Below are 16,632 nucleotides of genomic sequence, written 5' to 3' on the forward strand. Positions count from 1 at the left end.
TGAGCGTAATTAATGTGCTACTTTCACTTCTATGGTGCCGTGTTATTGGTGATAAATCAATATCACGAGGTAAGATAATATCAAAGCTTAGTGTTGCTTTGGAATAAATACAACTCCTAAAATGCAGTTATGCATCATTTTAACAATGCCCTGCAGGGCAGCAGACTTTCTACCTGGATTTATTTGTATGCACATCTCTGGAAAATGAAGCTGACTTTACTGTGTTTCGTACCTGAGGAGTTCTTGTCCTTCATGGGCGTCATGTACCCGTCCTCGTCCGTGTCCCCTCTGGGCGCCCTCTCCCCGAGGAAGATGGTGGGGTCGGCGCTGTACCTCTGGCCCCCGCTGTCCTCGCCGCCAGCCTGGCTCAGGCTCTTCTTGTGCAGGCTCCCGTTACAGTGCTGGTCCTCCGGGGCTGGACCCGCTCCGCCCGAGGCTTCCTGGCTCACGCAGGCTTGGGCGCCGGCCGCGGAGGGCTCCGCAGGGTTTGGACCACCATCCCGATAGCCAAACTGGTTCTGAGGAAGGGGAGAGAGGGATTATTTATTTCCATTTTCATGTTACTGAGCAATTGTTTGTGGAAAAAACAGGTTTCAGGTATTTGGTGCCGGAACAACATTGTTTAAAAGTCTACAGTTCAATTGAACCACAACAGAGGAAATGCCAAAAAACAGAAAGTTTGAGTCAGTATAAGCCAGTTTGTGCGCCACCCGAGGCGAAGGAAGTGATACTTTTAACCCGTGCAGCTGCCTACTGAAGGAGAAATTCTCAAACAAAGTTCTGACAGCGTAGTCATCAGCCCTTAAGGGACTGTGGAGGGCAGCGAGGCGGAGCTGCGATTCCAAACACCTGAACCTCAAAAAAGAACAAAAAAACAAAAAAAAAAACCCATAAGAAAATACAAAACATGACACGTGAAGCAAAGGGCTTCTCGCGGTGCTGTGTTGGCTTGCCGGCGGCTATTTAACCCGGGCCGACTCCTCGGCACTCTCGCCGACTACAGCAGCAATTACAGGAGGCAGAGCTACAAAACACAACAAAGGGAAATAAAAAGGTTTTATCATCCACACACTCTTCCCTTTCTCATCAAACCTCCTATGTTCATCCTTCTGTAACGCCGTCGTTATCTGCTCTTCTAGATCGGCGTCCGCGACCACGCCACCTGAATAACCCACTTCCTGTGGCAAAGTCAGCCAGCCGATGGGTTTTAACAATGGCTTGTTTTCCCCGTGTGGGGGCTTTTATGACTGCATAATGAAAAGAGTTCCAATCCGCGGTCGGGGGCCGGCTGACCTTCATCACAGAGCACCCTGGATGGATTACTGCTTACCGCGCGTTCGTTAGGAAACAAAGAGCCGCCGGCAAATGTGCAGGTCGCCGGCGTAAAAAGGTGCATAAGATGCTGAGCCCGTCGTCTATGAGTAAACGGGTTGCAGACTTTTTTAAGAGAGCTGCTATTTGCTTATGGAGCTCTGAGTAATGAAAGCTGGGGCCCAGGGAGCCGGCACATAAAGAGCCCGGGTTTTAAGCCACGCGGGCTGGGATGGAAATGATGGAGGTGAGCCATTAGCGGAGGAAAATCATCAGTGGATTGGAAGTTCTTAACCACCTTGAGCACATAGAGGACAGAGAGGAATAAAAGATTCTGCTTTGAGGTTAAAGTGAAATTACTGTTATTATAGTTAAGTGTTGGATTATAGCTGAAGGTTTAAGTTTAAACACCTTGTGCCGTCATGGAAGTGTTTTGAGACAGTTTTCTGCGTGTGCTTACTCTGTTGGAGTCGACGCGAGGCCTGGTTGTGTACGACGGAGGGGCCGCGTTGAAACCTCGAGGCACCAGGTACTCGTCGGCGTCCATCAAGTCGTTCAGGTCCTCCTCGTCCAGAAGGCTCTGGAAGAACTTGCTGTCATTGGGGCTGGGAAGCTTCATGCGGTCGTCCCCCTAAAAAAAAAAAGCCTTTCTTTAGAAAAACACCCCCACAACATATCTCAACATCATTTAAAAGCAAACGCACCTGGATGACCAGGTAGCGCTGGGGGTCCCGGGCCATTCTGCAGAACTCAGCAGCCAGCTCCTTGAACTTGGGCCTGCTGTCTGCGTCGATCATCCAGCCTGGAGAAGAGGAAGAGGACGATGGAGGACAGGAGGTTAATGTGTGTTAACCACGACACTGAAATATGTGTTCCATATTTATCTTTAAATTATCCGAATGCCTGAAAGTTCTGTCGAAAATACAGAAAAAAAAACGTTCATACATTCTGAGGGCTAAGTGCCTTGCTCAAGGGCATCTCAGAGGTGGTTATTAAGGGAGAGGGAAATGTGTTTTCTCTCCCTGAAGCCACGGCTGCAGCGGGAGCCCTGCAGCGGAGGTGGACGGCCACCTTCGGCTCAGATTAGACACGAAGCTGCTGATTACACGTCCTCCAGCAGGGAGGCTGGATGTGGTCTGGGTGCCTGGAGCCTTCCTGGAGGGGAACGCTCCACGGATCACCAGCGAAATACAATTGCTTCATTCCACTTGATTTCAAGTTTAGTGGACCTGCATTCATGCAGCCGATGTCCCCCCCTCCCTCCCCTGTCGCTCTGAGCCCGGCTCTCCGTAAACAAACCCCCGACCTTCTCCGCCGTCGCCTCGCCTGACGCGCTCTTCTCTCACTTCATCTCATTTCTCCTTCGAGCGCCCCCCCCACGCAGGCACATTATCTAAAACGAGCCGCAATTACTCCGGGAACCAAACTCCATTTCATCTTTATTGGGGTGGCGCTGAGGCGGCGGGGCACGCGGGGGTGACAGCGCGCCAGAATCACAAACAACGGCTCTCAGTCAAAGCGTAATTAGAATTAATGCGGCCAATTGCCAAGCTTCCGATGGGGGCGCCGTGACCCCCCCCCCCCCCCCCTGCTGGTCTGACTCAGTCTTTGACCTGCTTTCATCACCGCTGTGACGAGTGTGTAATATTACAGTGTCACATATTCCATATGTGCCCTGAAGATGATGACAAATCAGGACTTTATGGGAGTCTCTTTAACCCCCAGTATTTACAGGATTATCGTCTAAACATTTTCCATAAATCTGATCATTTATTCTCTGTTGCTTAATGGCTGCAGGGCTGTCAGAAGGAATTTCTCATTATGAAAAACAACAATTAGATGTCATGACATTTCAGGAAGGGGAATGCTTTTTTTTGATATCGAACTCCAAGACGTTTGGCATTTTCGCTGCTGTTCACCGGGAGAAGAAGTTCACATTCAAAGAGTGCGGATACAATACGTGTGCAAACAAAAAAAAGGCCTCAGAACTTTGAGTTTTTGAGTCACCATTAGGCAGAGTGACAGGGATGAGGGTTGACCAGGCTGATGGAAACGGAGAGCCAAGCAGCCGCGAGCTGGCAGATCTCCCCACGTTGGACTGGCTCGCGTCTCTGGACCGCTTCCTGGAAATATGGGAGGGTGGGCTTCTGGATCCGGCGAGCGCAAGATGGCTGAATTCGGAGAGGATGAAACGAGGGCGTTGCGCGAGCTGGAGGGAGAGTCGGGGGTTGGCCCGGCTGGGAGGGAGGTGTGGTCGTCCAGATGGAGGATGACACAAACAAGGATGTGAGCAGAGTCCCTGACGGGGGCCGCGCCTGCACGTTGCACGCCATAAACCAGCATCTCATTAGTTCCTCTTCCCCCCTATTGCTTTGTTCGTCTCTCCTCTTTACATATCGACTCCTCTTCCAGCCTTGAAAACCGAGCCCCCGAGGTCTGATCACACCTTACCGGGCGCATATTAAAAACAAAGCCCTTTTTAATAAAGCCGGAGCGCCGCGTCAACATGATTTAAAAACAAGACGTGCTCCACAACAGTGTCGTCTTTTAATGCTGCCACCTGTAGCTGTTAAGAAGTGCAGTGTGTATGGATATGTTTGCTCACATTTGACCATGACCATGTAGACGTCTATGGTGCAGATGGGCGGCTGGGGAAGGCGCTCCCCTTTCTCCAGGATGTCTGGGATTTCCCGCGTGGGGATGCCGTCGTACGGTTTCCCTCCGAAGGTCATCAGCTCCCAGATGGTCACTCCTGGAGGAAGAGAGGGGAACGAGAGGGACGAAGGTGAGACAGAGAGAAAATGCAAATCCAGGGGGAAACAGGATTTTGGGTCGCTGACTACATTTCCCTAACGCCTTCATGACGTCCACGCACACGGATGTACGATAATGCAATGACCACCCACCGTAGCTCCAGACGTCACTCTGATGGGTGAACTTCCTGTAATGGATGCATTCCAACGCCATCCACTTAACGGGCATCTGGGGAGAGAGGGATCGATCCGTCACCATGGGGATTTAATGATGAGGCAAAGCAGACAGAGAGAGGGGGATTAGACGCTCCAACATCTATTCCATCTGATTTTTCTACGATGCTATTTTGCTCAACAGCTGCCATGTTTTTATCCCGCTATTAGAAAAATCGACACGGCTTTTCAAGCGTGTTTCGCGATATTACTGGAGCAGCGATTGATTAGCTTGAGGAGAACCCAGGGATCATCAATAGCGAGCTATTGAAGGCACTAAATGAGATTGTATTGGCCAATTGTGTCACATTAGCTCAATAGCCTGTAGGCTTACAGCAGGCAGTGCGTGAAATAGTACTAAAAAACGGGCCCCCTTTGACATTCCTGACAAGGACGACGCCGCACATCGCCATATTTTAACGGCCGCACGATTTCCATATTGACTGTAGGGGAACATTTTCAGAAATCCACTGAACAAGGCAATTACGTGGCCTTTTGCATGTGAACGCACATGGTCGTTTGAAGTACAGCCGATGCCTTCACGTGTGCGCCGACACACACACACACACACACACACACACACACACACACACACACACACACACACACACACACACACACAGCAGACACCTGCTCTTCAGGGAAATGAAGAGGAAGAGGGGAAATTAGATGCGGCAGGTAGGCATGGTGGCACGGCGCCTCCACCTCCATCTCCCTTGATTTATCTCTCGCGGCGCATCTATTTTTACGGCGCACGTGTGCACCAGCCGACAACAGCTCCAGTTTATCAAGGCTCCGGTGAATATCCACACGGAGTCAACCGCTCCGACGGTTGCATCAAACCGACTGGTAACAACCCAAGATGCAGCGGCGATGGATTGAATCGAGGGAGAACCATGAGGACAGTTTCATCATAATAATAATCTTTCCTGTGATTTTGGAACACTTTAAAAACACAAAGGGAATCTCAAGGTGCTTCGCAAACAACATTAAAACCAAATTATTTACACAAAAATAACTTTTAAGGGGTTGAGAGGATAATTAAAAGCGGGACACAGGATTTAGCGGTTTTAAAAGGGAAAACCCATCTGAGGCAGGACTCTAGGGGGCCGGCAGAGAGGAACAGGTGGGTCTGAAGATTAGATTTAAAAACAGGAGCGAGCGCGAGGTCCTAATTGTTCCCGGGGAGAAGGCACCGTCTCCCGTGGTTGGGGGAGGCAGGTAGGATGTAGATGAGGGTGATCCCTTGTTTATTGGAGCCAGAGAAGGGAGGAGAGGCTGTGATTTCTGTATTCTGGTGGCATTCGTGTGGTAAAGTCTCAAGGGGCTTCTGATTAATGCAGTCTGGGCCCCCAAACAAGAGAAACTGATTGGAACTGCGGCTGCATTATTCGTCTGGATGAAGTGCTTGTGGATTGTATATTACAAACATTGCCCCGTGACACATGGAACATTTTCTTTCTTGTTTAAATTCATCCAGATACCTGATCATAGAGAATGATAATAATAAAAAAATTCACTCTCCCTTTGTTTGGTTGTAATAAAAGAAAAAAAAAAAAAAAACCTGACGCATCACAGCCAGCCAACATCTGGTAAGGTGGAGCCAACGCAGGCTGATTATTATGCCTTCTGCTCTCCAACATCACATCTCCTGGGTGTGAATAGCTGCTCTCGTTATTTGGATTCTGTTCCAGTGAGCGAGAAGAAACCATTTCACCTGAGGTGACATCAGAGATCGGTCAAATCGCCGTCTTATATTATTATAAGATTAAAAAAGGGTCATCTATTTAAGATGCATTTAGCTCTACAGAACAATGCTAACATGCTAACGCCTCCACTTACACCGACCTTGCCGCCGTCCGCGTTGTACTCCTTCTCGTCGGCGTCCAGCAGCCGCGCCAGGCCGAAGTCGGTGATCTTGATGTGATTGGGCGACTTGACCAGGACGTTCCGGGCTGCCAGGTCCCTGTGGACCAGCCTCCTCTCCTCCAGGTACATCATCCCCTGTTAGAGAGAAGGAGAGGGAGAGAGGAGGGGGGGGAAAGGTGAGACGACTATGAATCTTCTCACGGAGCCATTTATCATCTCCCATGCCGTGATCGGAGCCGTCTGAGACCGCCGATGCGGTAAATGTCAGCCCTAACCTAAAATTATCGCCATAACTGTCATCATCATTAACGGCTCGCCCACCAAACATTTAGATTCAATCCTTCATCATTTTCAACCCCTCATATATATACGACTCTCGGAGGCAGATTTTATAGCCTTCCGGAGACGTCAGGAATTCGAACTTTTGAGGTGAAATATGCCGGCGAACGCAGAACATTCCTCCTCCCGGCGTGAACACGACGCACGATTCCTGCATGTGTCTTCACTCTCCAAAACAACGGCCGTCCTTCCTATCTGTTAGCATTGATCGTCAACCAGCAAAGCAAAGGAACCGGGGGAAAACCAGCAGAAAAACGACATCCTATTTGATTGGATCTCATCTGAAACACACACACGTTGCTCCACCTTTTGTGCAACAAGAGGCAGACAAGGAGGCAGACAGACAGGCAAGGCTGGGCAAACTGAAGTGCATTGGACTGGATGTTAAACAAGTGGATGCCACTTTGCGGGCGGATCCATAAAGAGACCTTGATGAGAGGGGAGGCGGTTATTGTACTCGAGTCCACCGAGGCCTCGGCTGGTGCGAGAGAACCGTCATTTGAAAATACTGTGGATATACTGTACATATGTGTGTGTGTGGACATATAGAGGCGGTGAAATGCTCGTCACCCCTCCCCCCCCTTAGGACAAATTGTGAGGATAAATCGATCGCGCCGACGTCTGGCTCGCCGCTGGCAGAGCCCTCATCCATCATCCGCCGGCCTCCCGGAGACGGACGCGTAGACACACAGGCGCTGACAGAGACCACCCAGAGACCACCTCCACGATGAAGCAGCACATATTTCACCGAGCGCTCACTCGCAATATTTATCTCTGTCGGCCGTGTTTGCATGTCTCTCTTTTATCCTGTGTCGTCGTTTCTGCTGAAGCAACATGAGGCCCCCAAACTAACCCCCTTCCCCTCCCATCCCTGCGTTTTTTTTTTAAGTGTATTTAAAATAGATTACTTCTGCAGGGTCCGGGCAGGCGATCAATAACAATGCTGATTACAATAAGCCCGAAGACGACCGTGCCACGCTATATTTATCCCCGATGTCAACGTCGAGAGGAATTAGGAATCAATGGGCCACACAGTCCATTAATACACTTCGACTTAAAGTGACAGCGCAATGAGGGGAGGCCATCGCACTGACAGGGGGGGAACGTACCGCGGCTCGAGGAGCCAATTATTTTCCAGCCACTCCGGGCGGTAAACACAAGCGTCCCCGGTGGAGGATGTGGGGGCCGAGAGGGTCCCGCTGATTTAACACTGGTTAAGTGTTACAGTCCCCGGAGTCCCGAGCTCCTTGGAAAAGGGAAGTGGAATTGGATAATTTGTGATTACATAGCGTGTATCCTGTTGATCATACAGGAACTTGAAGGGAGGAGGGGTTTGGTAAACCATGCCTACTCAGAATCGGCTCTGGAGTCCAGCATCACCTGTGTATGACTGACAGGTTGGATGCTCACGAGGGTGCAATCGCACAATAAGTCATGTCCGAGAAAGTCTGCAAGTTTGCAGACACTAACGATCCACGCGAGGCTTCCAGGGTTCACATCAGAGCCCTTAAGCACTCGCTGAATTTGCAGCGAGACAGGCCTTAAGCCCTCGCGGACTTAACGGAAGTGCGTCTGAAAGTCTGTGACACCGTGAGAGCGAGCGGTGGAAAATGCAACATGCGACCTGGTGGAAGGTCACCCGGGGAAGAGAAGCACGGTGGCAGGGAGGGCGTAGCTATAAAAGACCCAATGTTTCAAGTTACTGAAGTGGAACCTTTCCTTTTTTTGGGGGATGAAAGCCTGACAGGTTGTGGGAAAGGAGCTGGAATACAATGTTAAAGCTGCAGTTGGTCTCATTTTACAGCTGAAAAACATGCATGCTTCATTTTAAACCGCGTGATTTTTACTTGGATTGCTGGTGGGACTCCGTTTCCGGAAAACAGTGAGATCTTTTCCCAACTTAGCAGCACGGTGGTTGCACATCCCCGATGACACCGGGTCAGGTTTTAAGCCTCAAGTGCAACTGGAGAAGTTTGAAATGTGAAACTTTCCCTGTACTTGTGACCTCGGACAAAAAGTCAGCAGCACTGTCACTCATCAGTCCAACTAAAGCCATGATTACATCCAATATTTCCTCATATTTTACACTCGCCTGCTGTTCTTCTGTGCTACCAAGACAACTACTGATAATGACACAGAAATACGCAGGAAATAACTTGCTGTGAATATGTAATCCTCATCTGACCCGACGCCGGCTACCAGGGAGATTCAAATCTTACTTTCAAACGACACTAAAAGGTCTTTTTTCATCTCTGCAGAGTCCTGAATTGTTTAGATAAAGGAAAAGTTTATTAAAGCATGCAACGGAGCGGGTCACGGCTGGTCTGAGACCCATAAGCACCTTCTCTATCGCATTGGGGGAAAAGATCTGAGTCTTGTGTAACGGAGGAAAAACAAGAGGATGAAACCAGGCTTGATATAAAAAAAAAGAAGTGTGTAGCAGTGTGGGACTGCAGGGAGCAGTACACCTCAGCGGGAGAGGAAGATGCTGTGGAATAAAAGATGCTGGGTTTAGCGGGGCGAGCGGACCGACGGTAAGTGGAGAATGAGAAGGATGGACATGGAGTACAGCAGGTAATAAATTCAACTCGGGTCTCCAGCAGCTCGGCTGTTTGACTGATATTACCAACAGGAGCTATACACTAACACAAAGTAGTTATGTAGGAGCTTTCTGATGTGGTTGCCCGGCAACGTGCTTTTTTGAAGAAGCGCTGGGAACCATCGGTGGTTAAATTGTTTTAATAATACAACTGTCGGGTGAAAACGGTTCATCGGAGGAGGGGGGAAGCGAGTTTCTGACGGGAACCAGGAGGTGAGGTGAGGTTTCCAGAGGGAAGGATAAGCGTGCTGCACATGGGACGCCCCCCCTCCCTCTCACACGCTGGGCAGCAACAATGTGAGCAATGTGGGACCGGCCGCACGCCGCGAAACTGGGGCCGCTGCGATAAGGAGCGTGCACAATGGGTCCGCTCAGGTGGTGCAGGTGGTCGTCTGTCACGCGGCGTGTGCGAGGGGGGAGATAGCGGCGTGCGCCGAGCTGGCCGTCTCCAAACCGCCGTGATTGTGTTGTGACAAAGAGGGGAAAACAGACGGGGCGAGGAAGAGCCAGTCCCCCTTTCATCACGTGGACACACACACGTTTTATTCAATTGCAATGAGAAAATGGTAAGTTGAGGGTACGACGCCGCAGCCAATGAACTCCAACGCCGCCGTTTGGTTAACGAGCGATCCAGGTGAGTGTGACATGATGTGACATATGTAACGGCAGCTCAGCGGCGGCGCTGCAGTCGGGCCCATTTGCTACGCGTTCAGCCGTTGTGGAAGCACGGCGCGGCAAAAACAAAATGCGGCTATCTATCAACCTGAGCGGAGTGCGTGTTGTGAGAGGGAGTTTAAGACGGATGACGGACAATAAGAATCGCTTGATTCCTTTCTTAATTACTTCCACCTCAACCGAGGGAAGCAAATGTAAAAATATCTAAGTGCCGTTGCCATGACTTCCACTCCGCTGTGGGACATAAATACCCTTCCAAAAATGCCACTGGGCCAAAACATTTATATGAGCAAATGTCAATACTTTTTTTGGGGGGCTGCCGGAGTGGAATTAAGGGGGCGACTTTCCAGTGGGATTCATGTTGCTTTAATGTATCTCAAATAAAAAAAAATGTTGATAATTAGCTGCAACAAAAGATGACATTTGCAGCGATGCGGCTAAACGTCCTTGCCGGGTGATCAATGGCGATGGCCTGCGGGCGGGCGGCGGTAATGATGGGATTCATCGGGTTCGACAGGTGAGGCGAACGCAGAGGAGGGAGACGCCGGAGAGAAAAGAGGGTCATCTGATCAGTCGAGCGAGCGCCCGCCCTGAACACTCAACCTTCACACTGATGCCTATAATTTGCCCGCTACTTGCTGCGACACTGAGAAGTTATCATTTTCAAATGGCCGTGGATAATTATGGCCGTGTGCAGCCGGGGGACTTAATCTGACCTGCCCGTCGGCTACTTCAGGTGTAAACACGGCGTTCGTGTACATGACGTGGGCACTTCAGGAAGTTTGATTTCCCACCCTCTCTTCACGGCTTCTTATTATCAATAACATTTGAACTTCATTGGACGAAATTGAATCGGAAGCCGGCGGATTTACTCGTTTTATTAAAATGCCTTTTTTTTAGTCCTTGCTCATCAAAGAGGAGGGGCAGATTTTAGGGCATGCGGAGCTGCAGGTGAATCACTGCCAGGTTTCCGCCGCCGCTGAATGCATATGCCTGAGTCTAATGAGCCTCGGCTCCGGGCGCCGTGGGCAACGGGGAGAGGTGACCGATCCAATCAGGCCTTCCTACACAGTGGATATGGCAGTCAAATCCCTCCCCTTACGCATCCTTGAGCACTGCTGATCCTTACAGATAATTAGAAAGACCCGGGGGTTTATCCCTCCGCCGCCCGCTCTCCTCATCACCTCGTGCTCTTCCTCCTCGGTTCCCCCCTCCACCCCGCTTCCCTCGATTTGTTGCATCAGCAGGGACGCGTACGTCCTCCTGGGGACCGGTGTGTGTGTGTGTGTGTGTGGAAGAATCCGTCAACGTGCCTGGAAGAAGGAAAAAAAACTGCTCAGGGTGCACATTAGTTGCTTTTTCCATGATGTAGAATAGTATTACGGGTCGCACTGTTTGGTAATCACGGCGTGATGCGCTTCCCCCCGACAAGCCTCCGAGATGCAAAGGATTGTGGGGGCTGCATTATTAATGAAGCCCCTGGGAAATGAAGTGCCGAACGTGGATCACCACCATACAGCCTGCTGACAGCATTAAATTCACTATAACTTAGTATAATGTGTTTTAGTGGGGAATACAGACTGGAGTAAAAGAAAGTGAATGTGCGGGGCGGCACTGAACACATCGATCATTCACTTTACGCCGTGTATCTCTGCTGCCTGCCATTCAAAAGCATCCCTAGTTTCAGTTTATATGCAAGTGAAGTATGGACAGAAAAAGAAGGGAAGTGGATCTTTAGTTTGCAATTGTTTTGCTGAAGTATTATTTCTAATTTCCAGGATTCTTTCATGTCAAATTAATACTCAAACTTCCCCCAAAAACTGCATTAAACCCGAGGACCTGAAAGTGCTTTGCTGCCCCGCCTCCATCAATTCCTCCCCATTAACACACTTAAACTCCGACGATCCCTCACACACATTAGACAACGCATTATCAAACCCGTCGACGGTAAATACGCAGAGGTGAAAAAATGCGCGTCACCTCCAGTCGTATTACTCGTCAGCTCATAATTGCCTTTGGCGGGATGTTTTCATGGCTGCGCCGCTAATTGCTGCTCCTGGAACACCTTTTATTCACATCCACAGGACGCCGATGAGCTCTAGAGTTTTGAAAAGAAACAACGCACGCACAGCATTTTCTTCCTGTGGATGTGAATCGGTCCTGGCGCCCTCTGAGCTGCTTCGTGAGCATCTTTTTGGGGTTTCCTGAGCACGCCCGTGGGGGCTTTAGCACCCTGCCTGGACAGTAGGCAATGGTGTTTTTTAGTGAGGCACAAAGAGAGGCTCTCGTGATGTATGAGGGCGATCAATACAAGACAAAGACGTGGAACAATGTGTTGGAGGGAGAGATAAGTTACAGGAACAGCGTGGAGGGAGGAGCCACGTAGAAAAAGGGAGACGGAGCAGAAGGAGGAAGGAGCGTTAAGGCCTGGAGCCGCCGCAGGATGCAGATCCACGCACAAACACACCGCGATGGAGGCAACACGTCCACGCACACACCTGGGGCCAAAGATGGGCCACATTTAAAGGTCTCCGGGTCCTCCTTTCCCTGACTAAGCAGTGATGCCGGCTGATTTAGTGCGAGGAGTCTTTTTCTTGCCTCCGTGTGTGCTTAGCTCCACACACACAGCTGAAAGCATGTCCCGGAAATCTAAACAATCACTCCACAGCATCGTTAAGCACTGTCAAGCTGCAGGACGCCATCATGACAGCGGAGCGCCGTTCCCCCCCCCCCTCAATAACAATCGTCTGGCCCAGGCTTCACTGCCAAAGACAGGACGGGAAGACTTTCGAATCTATTTTACTTTCATTACCGTGAGCCTGAGGAAAGCTGCTAAGGAAGACGGAGGGAGAAAGCGAGAGGGGAGGGGGAGAGGGGGAGGCAAATTAAAAGACTCACGTAGTCCCGCATACCCTCAGTTCCGATTCCCATATTTAATTCAGTGATTGATTTGTTCATTAAAATACATCCCAAACCTAATTATTCCATTAATAATCCAAAACCTAATGGAGAAAAAAAAGACTTGTGTGTATGTGCGTAATAAAGAGGGAGAGAGTGAGAGAAGACGGAGACGAGAGATGCAGAAAGAGTCGGGGAATGAGGACATCTTTTTTTTTTTTTCACGTTTTTTTCTTCAGCTACACAAACACAAGGTCACTTGAGGATACGTGACCTGGAGTGGGTACTGTGGAAGGAGATGTAGGGCAGATGACCTCCATTCAATGAGCACTTGGCCACCATGGAAACGGAGGAACGGGCAGATATTTAAAAGGAAAGGAGACGCAGCTGTTGATAAGGAGATGTGGGAAAGGGAGAGAAAGGAAACAACACCTGAATAAAGGTCGTAAAGGAAAGGGGAAGGGGGAAAAAAAAAAGGAAAGGATAGCTGCAGACTAATAAATTAGAGGCCATTCACGGCGATCTAAAGAGACCTCCGTGTGTGTCCTGTATAATGTGAATGTGTGGCGCGATGCGAGCGTCACTCATTGTGTGTGGCGGCGGGCGCGGGGCAGCCCTGAGTGTGGCTGGAGATTAATGAGGGCCATTATCTCAATGCCCAAAACACTCAGTGATGAAGAGTCACTGCCTGGCGACGGGGCTCGGCCAATCCATTTGCGGCGCAGCGGTCACCTGCCCGGGTCAGAGCCCACATACGGCCGGTGTTTGTGCTGTTGTCGTGGCGATGGATGGGGGGGGAAGATTGGCAAATTGCCGCCACGTTATGGCGAAATAGGAAAACGGAGAGTTTCTCTTCTCTATCATCTCACGTACCGGTTTGAGACACTTGTACTAACCCTCCCCGCACAGTTCCATCGCATATCAAAGCAAATATTCCATCTTTTTGTGTCCGGCGTTATCAGGTGCTTGCTGCGCTTTCAATTCAACAGCCCGTAATTGTGTTGACATTCTTTCATTGACACTGCGGAGGGATGATTGGGAGGCGGCCCTCGCCTCGCCGCTGAATAGGCCGCTAAGGTGTGCAATTATTAACAGTGAAGTAGTCATGATTCCCTTTCTTTAAGAATTTAATAACTGTTATTTAAATGAAGAGTTTGAAATATTTTTTGGGGAAAAAAACCCACTTATAAGATACTTACGAGTGTTCAATATAATGCTGAAGCTCGCAACCGGTTAGCTTAGCTTAGCATAAAGGCTGTAAAAGAGCTCGGCTGCATCCTAACTGTCATATCAACATACTATTATGTACGCTTAAACACTATGAGATTCCTGAGTATAACCAGGATATCTGTTGAAATATAGGTTATGCAAACACTGGGCGCTACAACATACATATCCCACAATGCCATGCGGCAGTGACAACGGTCAAAACAGCGTAAAATTTCAATGTAAGCGTCAGTTTAACACCGTGGTTACGCGCCATTCTGGCAAAAGACGCTCTCAGGAAGTGGCGCTTTTATGCTAAGCTAACTGTCTCGCTTTTATGCTAAGCTAACTGTCTTTTGGCTCCAGATTCCTGTTTAACGCGCTAACTGTTATCAATCTGCCTCATTTTCTGCAAGTAAAGAACCTCTACTGCTCCACATAATAACATGTTCTTTTGATGAATGCATCCATTCCATCCGATGGCCCTCAGGACGCTGTAAAGATCCCTCTCTCTGTTATTTAATACCGCCGTCTCTCCCTCCTGCCTCACCACCCTTTTCAAAGCTAATTGAAGACCAAGAGAGCGTTTTCCTCCCCTCTGCCAGAAAACGGCGTGTCTCTCCGAAGGATGCCGCTTCTCCTGGAGGACAGGTTCCCCATCATTACCCCGAGAGTGCAAAGATCCCTCCGAGGAGAGGGCTCCGAGTTATTTATCGGGCTCACACGCCCAAACACACAGCGCCGGAGTGCTCGGACACACACCGAGACACAAACACACACTCGCGGGAGAGAGACTCGCCGCGGATCACGGATGCGCGGCGGAGAATGTCAGGCTTTTTCTGGCTTGCAAAAATATCTCGGGGCCATGTGATGGAGGACTTGTGGGGAGGATCCAAGAGGCTAATAGCCGCGTATGTGTATCAGTGTGGTGTGGAATCATATTTTATTAAATTTAGCCATGAGCAGTTTGGTGTGGTTAAGCTGAGGGAAGGCCGGTACAACTATTGGATGGATCGGCATTGCTTTTTTGTAAATACCTAATAGATATATCCCAAAACAAACGAAGCCTTTACAAGTAACGACTTTACACGTGTAACCCTAAATGATGAGTCTTGGCAGAAACGGATGTGATAACGGGTCATCCGGAGGCTAGCATGAGAACCCCCCGCTATCGATCCCACTGCTTCACTAATCCACTCAATGCATACTAATTATCGGCGTATGATTTCCAATCAGTCAAGCGGAGCTCCTCCATCTGTGTCCGGTCACAGGAGGGAGGCGCAGTTATCCGAGTCATCCGGGATCAAACCGCTGCAAAAATGTGACGTTAATGGGTTGAAGACGGTTGTGAATGATCCTCCCTTGTGCTCTTTCTCCCTTATACAACCATTGAGAAACCCCCCCCAACTCCAACACACACATGGGTGAAATCGAATCCAATTATGGCAATAAGTACCTGCTTAAGTAACCTGCTCCTCAAGCTCTTGGGACTCATCCATCATGGGGGGGGGGATAAAGGGTTAAGCCCATGAAACCCCCTCCCTCCCGACCCCCTGATAGATGAAACAGGACACTATATCGCCTTTACCAATGACCAATATGAATCAATTCCAATCGTCTGATAAAGGAAGTCCTTTAGAAGGACCTGAGGAGTCATTTATGAACATGCAATTTATAGGTTTACCTCGAGGCGGCATGCTAGTTCGTTATCGACGCCTTGGCAACTGCTATGAAAGACAGCTCCCCCCCCCCCCCCCCCTCTTCTTCTTTTTTTTTTACCGCTCATTTATGCCTCTGCATCACAGCAGATGTCTGCCTGCACATCGTGTAATAGCATCCCGGAGTTATAACTCCGACAACCCAGCAGTTACACTATCAAGCAGTCTGGGGTTTTCGTTGACTTAATTTGAAAAAAAAAAGAGAAAACAACAAATGTTCTCTGGGTAAGCAGGAAGCACACATGATCCGTCAAGGCCTTTACTGCCGATTGGACCGCTCCGGCTGTGGGTTTTGTTTGCGTGGGGGGGAGCGCGGGTGGTTAATGCGTTTCATTTCCCCCCGCGCCGTCACTCATTGCCGACGAGAATAATGCGTGTTGACGCGCCGCTAAGTCGGAGTCCGGGGCGAGACGGGGCTTGTCTGGTGCCTGACGACGTCAGTGGTCCTGGCGTGTCATCGTGAAGGGAAATGATAAGCGTGTCAAGCGGTGAGGATAATTAGGAGCCACGGGGGTGAGCTGAGAGAGATTCACACTACAAAGTCAACAACATTAGACCGAAAACACATTCAAACGGCGTACATGGGTTAGCAAAGCAAGGGGAAATGGTCACTCAGATCGGAGACCTCCCCGCTCCGTCTCTTACCTTGGCGATTTGCACACACCAGTTGAGCAGCAGCTGCGAGCCGATGTTGTCCTTGTGCTCGTGCACGTAGTCGAGGAGGCAGCCGTGGGGCATGAGCTGCGTCACCAGCTGGATGGTGGGGCTCAGGCAGACGCCCAGCAGACGCACCAGGTGGGGGTGCTCCATGCTGGCCATGATCAGGGCCTCCTGGGTGAGAGGGGGGGATGGGGACAGGACAGAGAGGGACTAAGAAGACTGTTGCATTTCGAGTTAGCTCGCTAGTCATGTACATCTGAAATCCCATAAGGGACACTGGAGTAGATCATCAAGTAGTACGACGTTCTAGTTTTTAAGTCTGTCTCTCCTTTCTTATCCACGGATCATACTGCGCTGTATTCCGAAGACTTCCTACAGGAGGTGGCGTTAG

The 16,632-nt window shown here is 49.8% G+C and overlaps 1 protein-coding gene across 1 annotated transcript in view; it reads right to left on the reverse strand.

Annotated features, from left to right (window-relative positions):
- LOC311009721 (receptor tyrosine-protein kinase erbB-4-like) overlaps window positions 1-16,632 on the reverse strand; it is a 159,184-nt gene that overhangs the window by 9,547 nt on the left and 133,005 nt on the right. The window contains exons 20-26 of the mRNA XM_084004070.1: window positions 16,227-16,412; window positions 6,120-6,281; window positions 4,218-4,293; window positions 3,917-4,063; window positions 2,016-2,113; window positions 1,772-1,942; window positions 233-518 (exon numbers count right to left, since the gene is read on the reverse strand). Of these exons, the coding sequence (XP_083860196.1) occupies window positions 233-518; window positions 1,772-1,942; window positions 2,016-2,113; window positions 3,917-4,063; window positions 4,218-4,293; window positions 6,120-6,281; window positions 16,227-16,412 (1,126 nt within the window). The remainder of the gene's footprint in view (window positions 1-232; window positions 519-1,771; window positions 1,943-2,015; window positions 2,114-3,916; window positions 4,064-4,217; window positions 4,294-6,119; window positions 6,282-16,226; window positions 16,413-16,632) is intronic.

The sequence above is a fragment of the Eutrigla gurnardus genome, assembly GCF_963514095.1.
Source record: "Eutrigla gurnardus genome assembly, chromosome: 24".
In the NCBI taxonomy this organism is placed as follows: domain Eukaryota; kingdom Metazoa; phylum Chordata; class Actinopteri; order Perciformes; family Triglidae; genus Eutrigla; species Eutrigla gurnardus.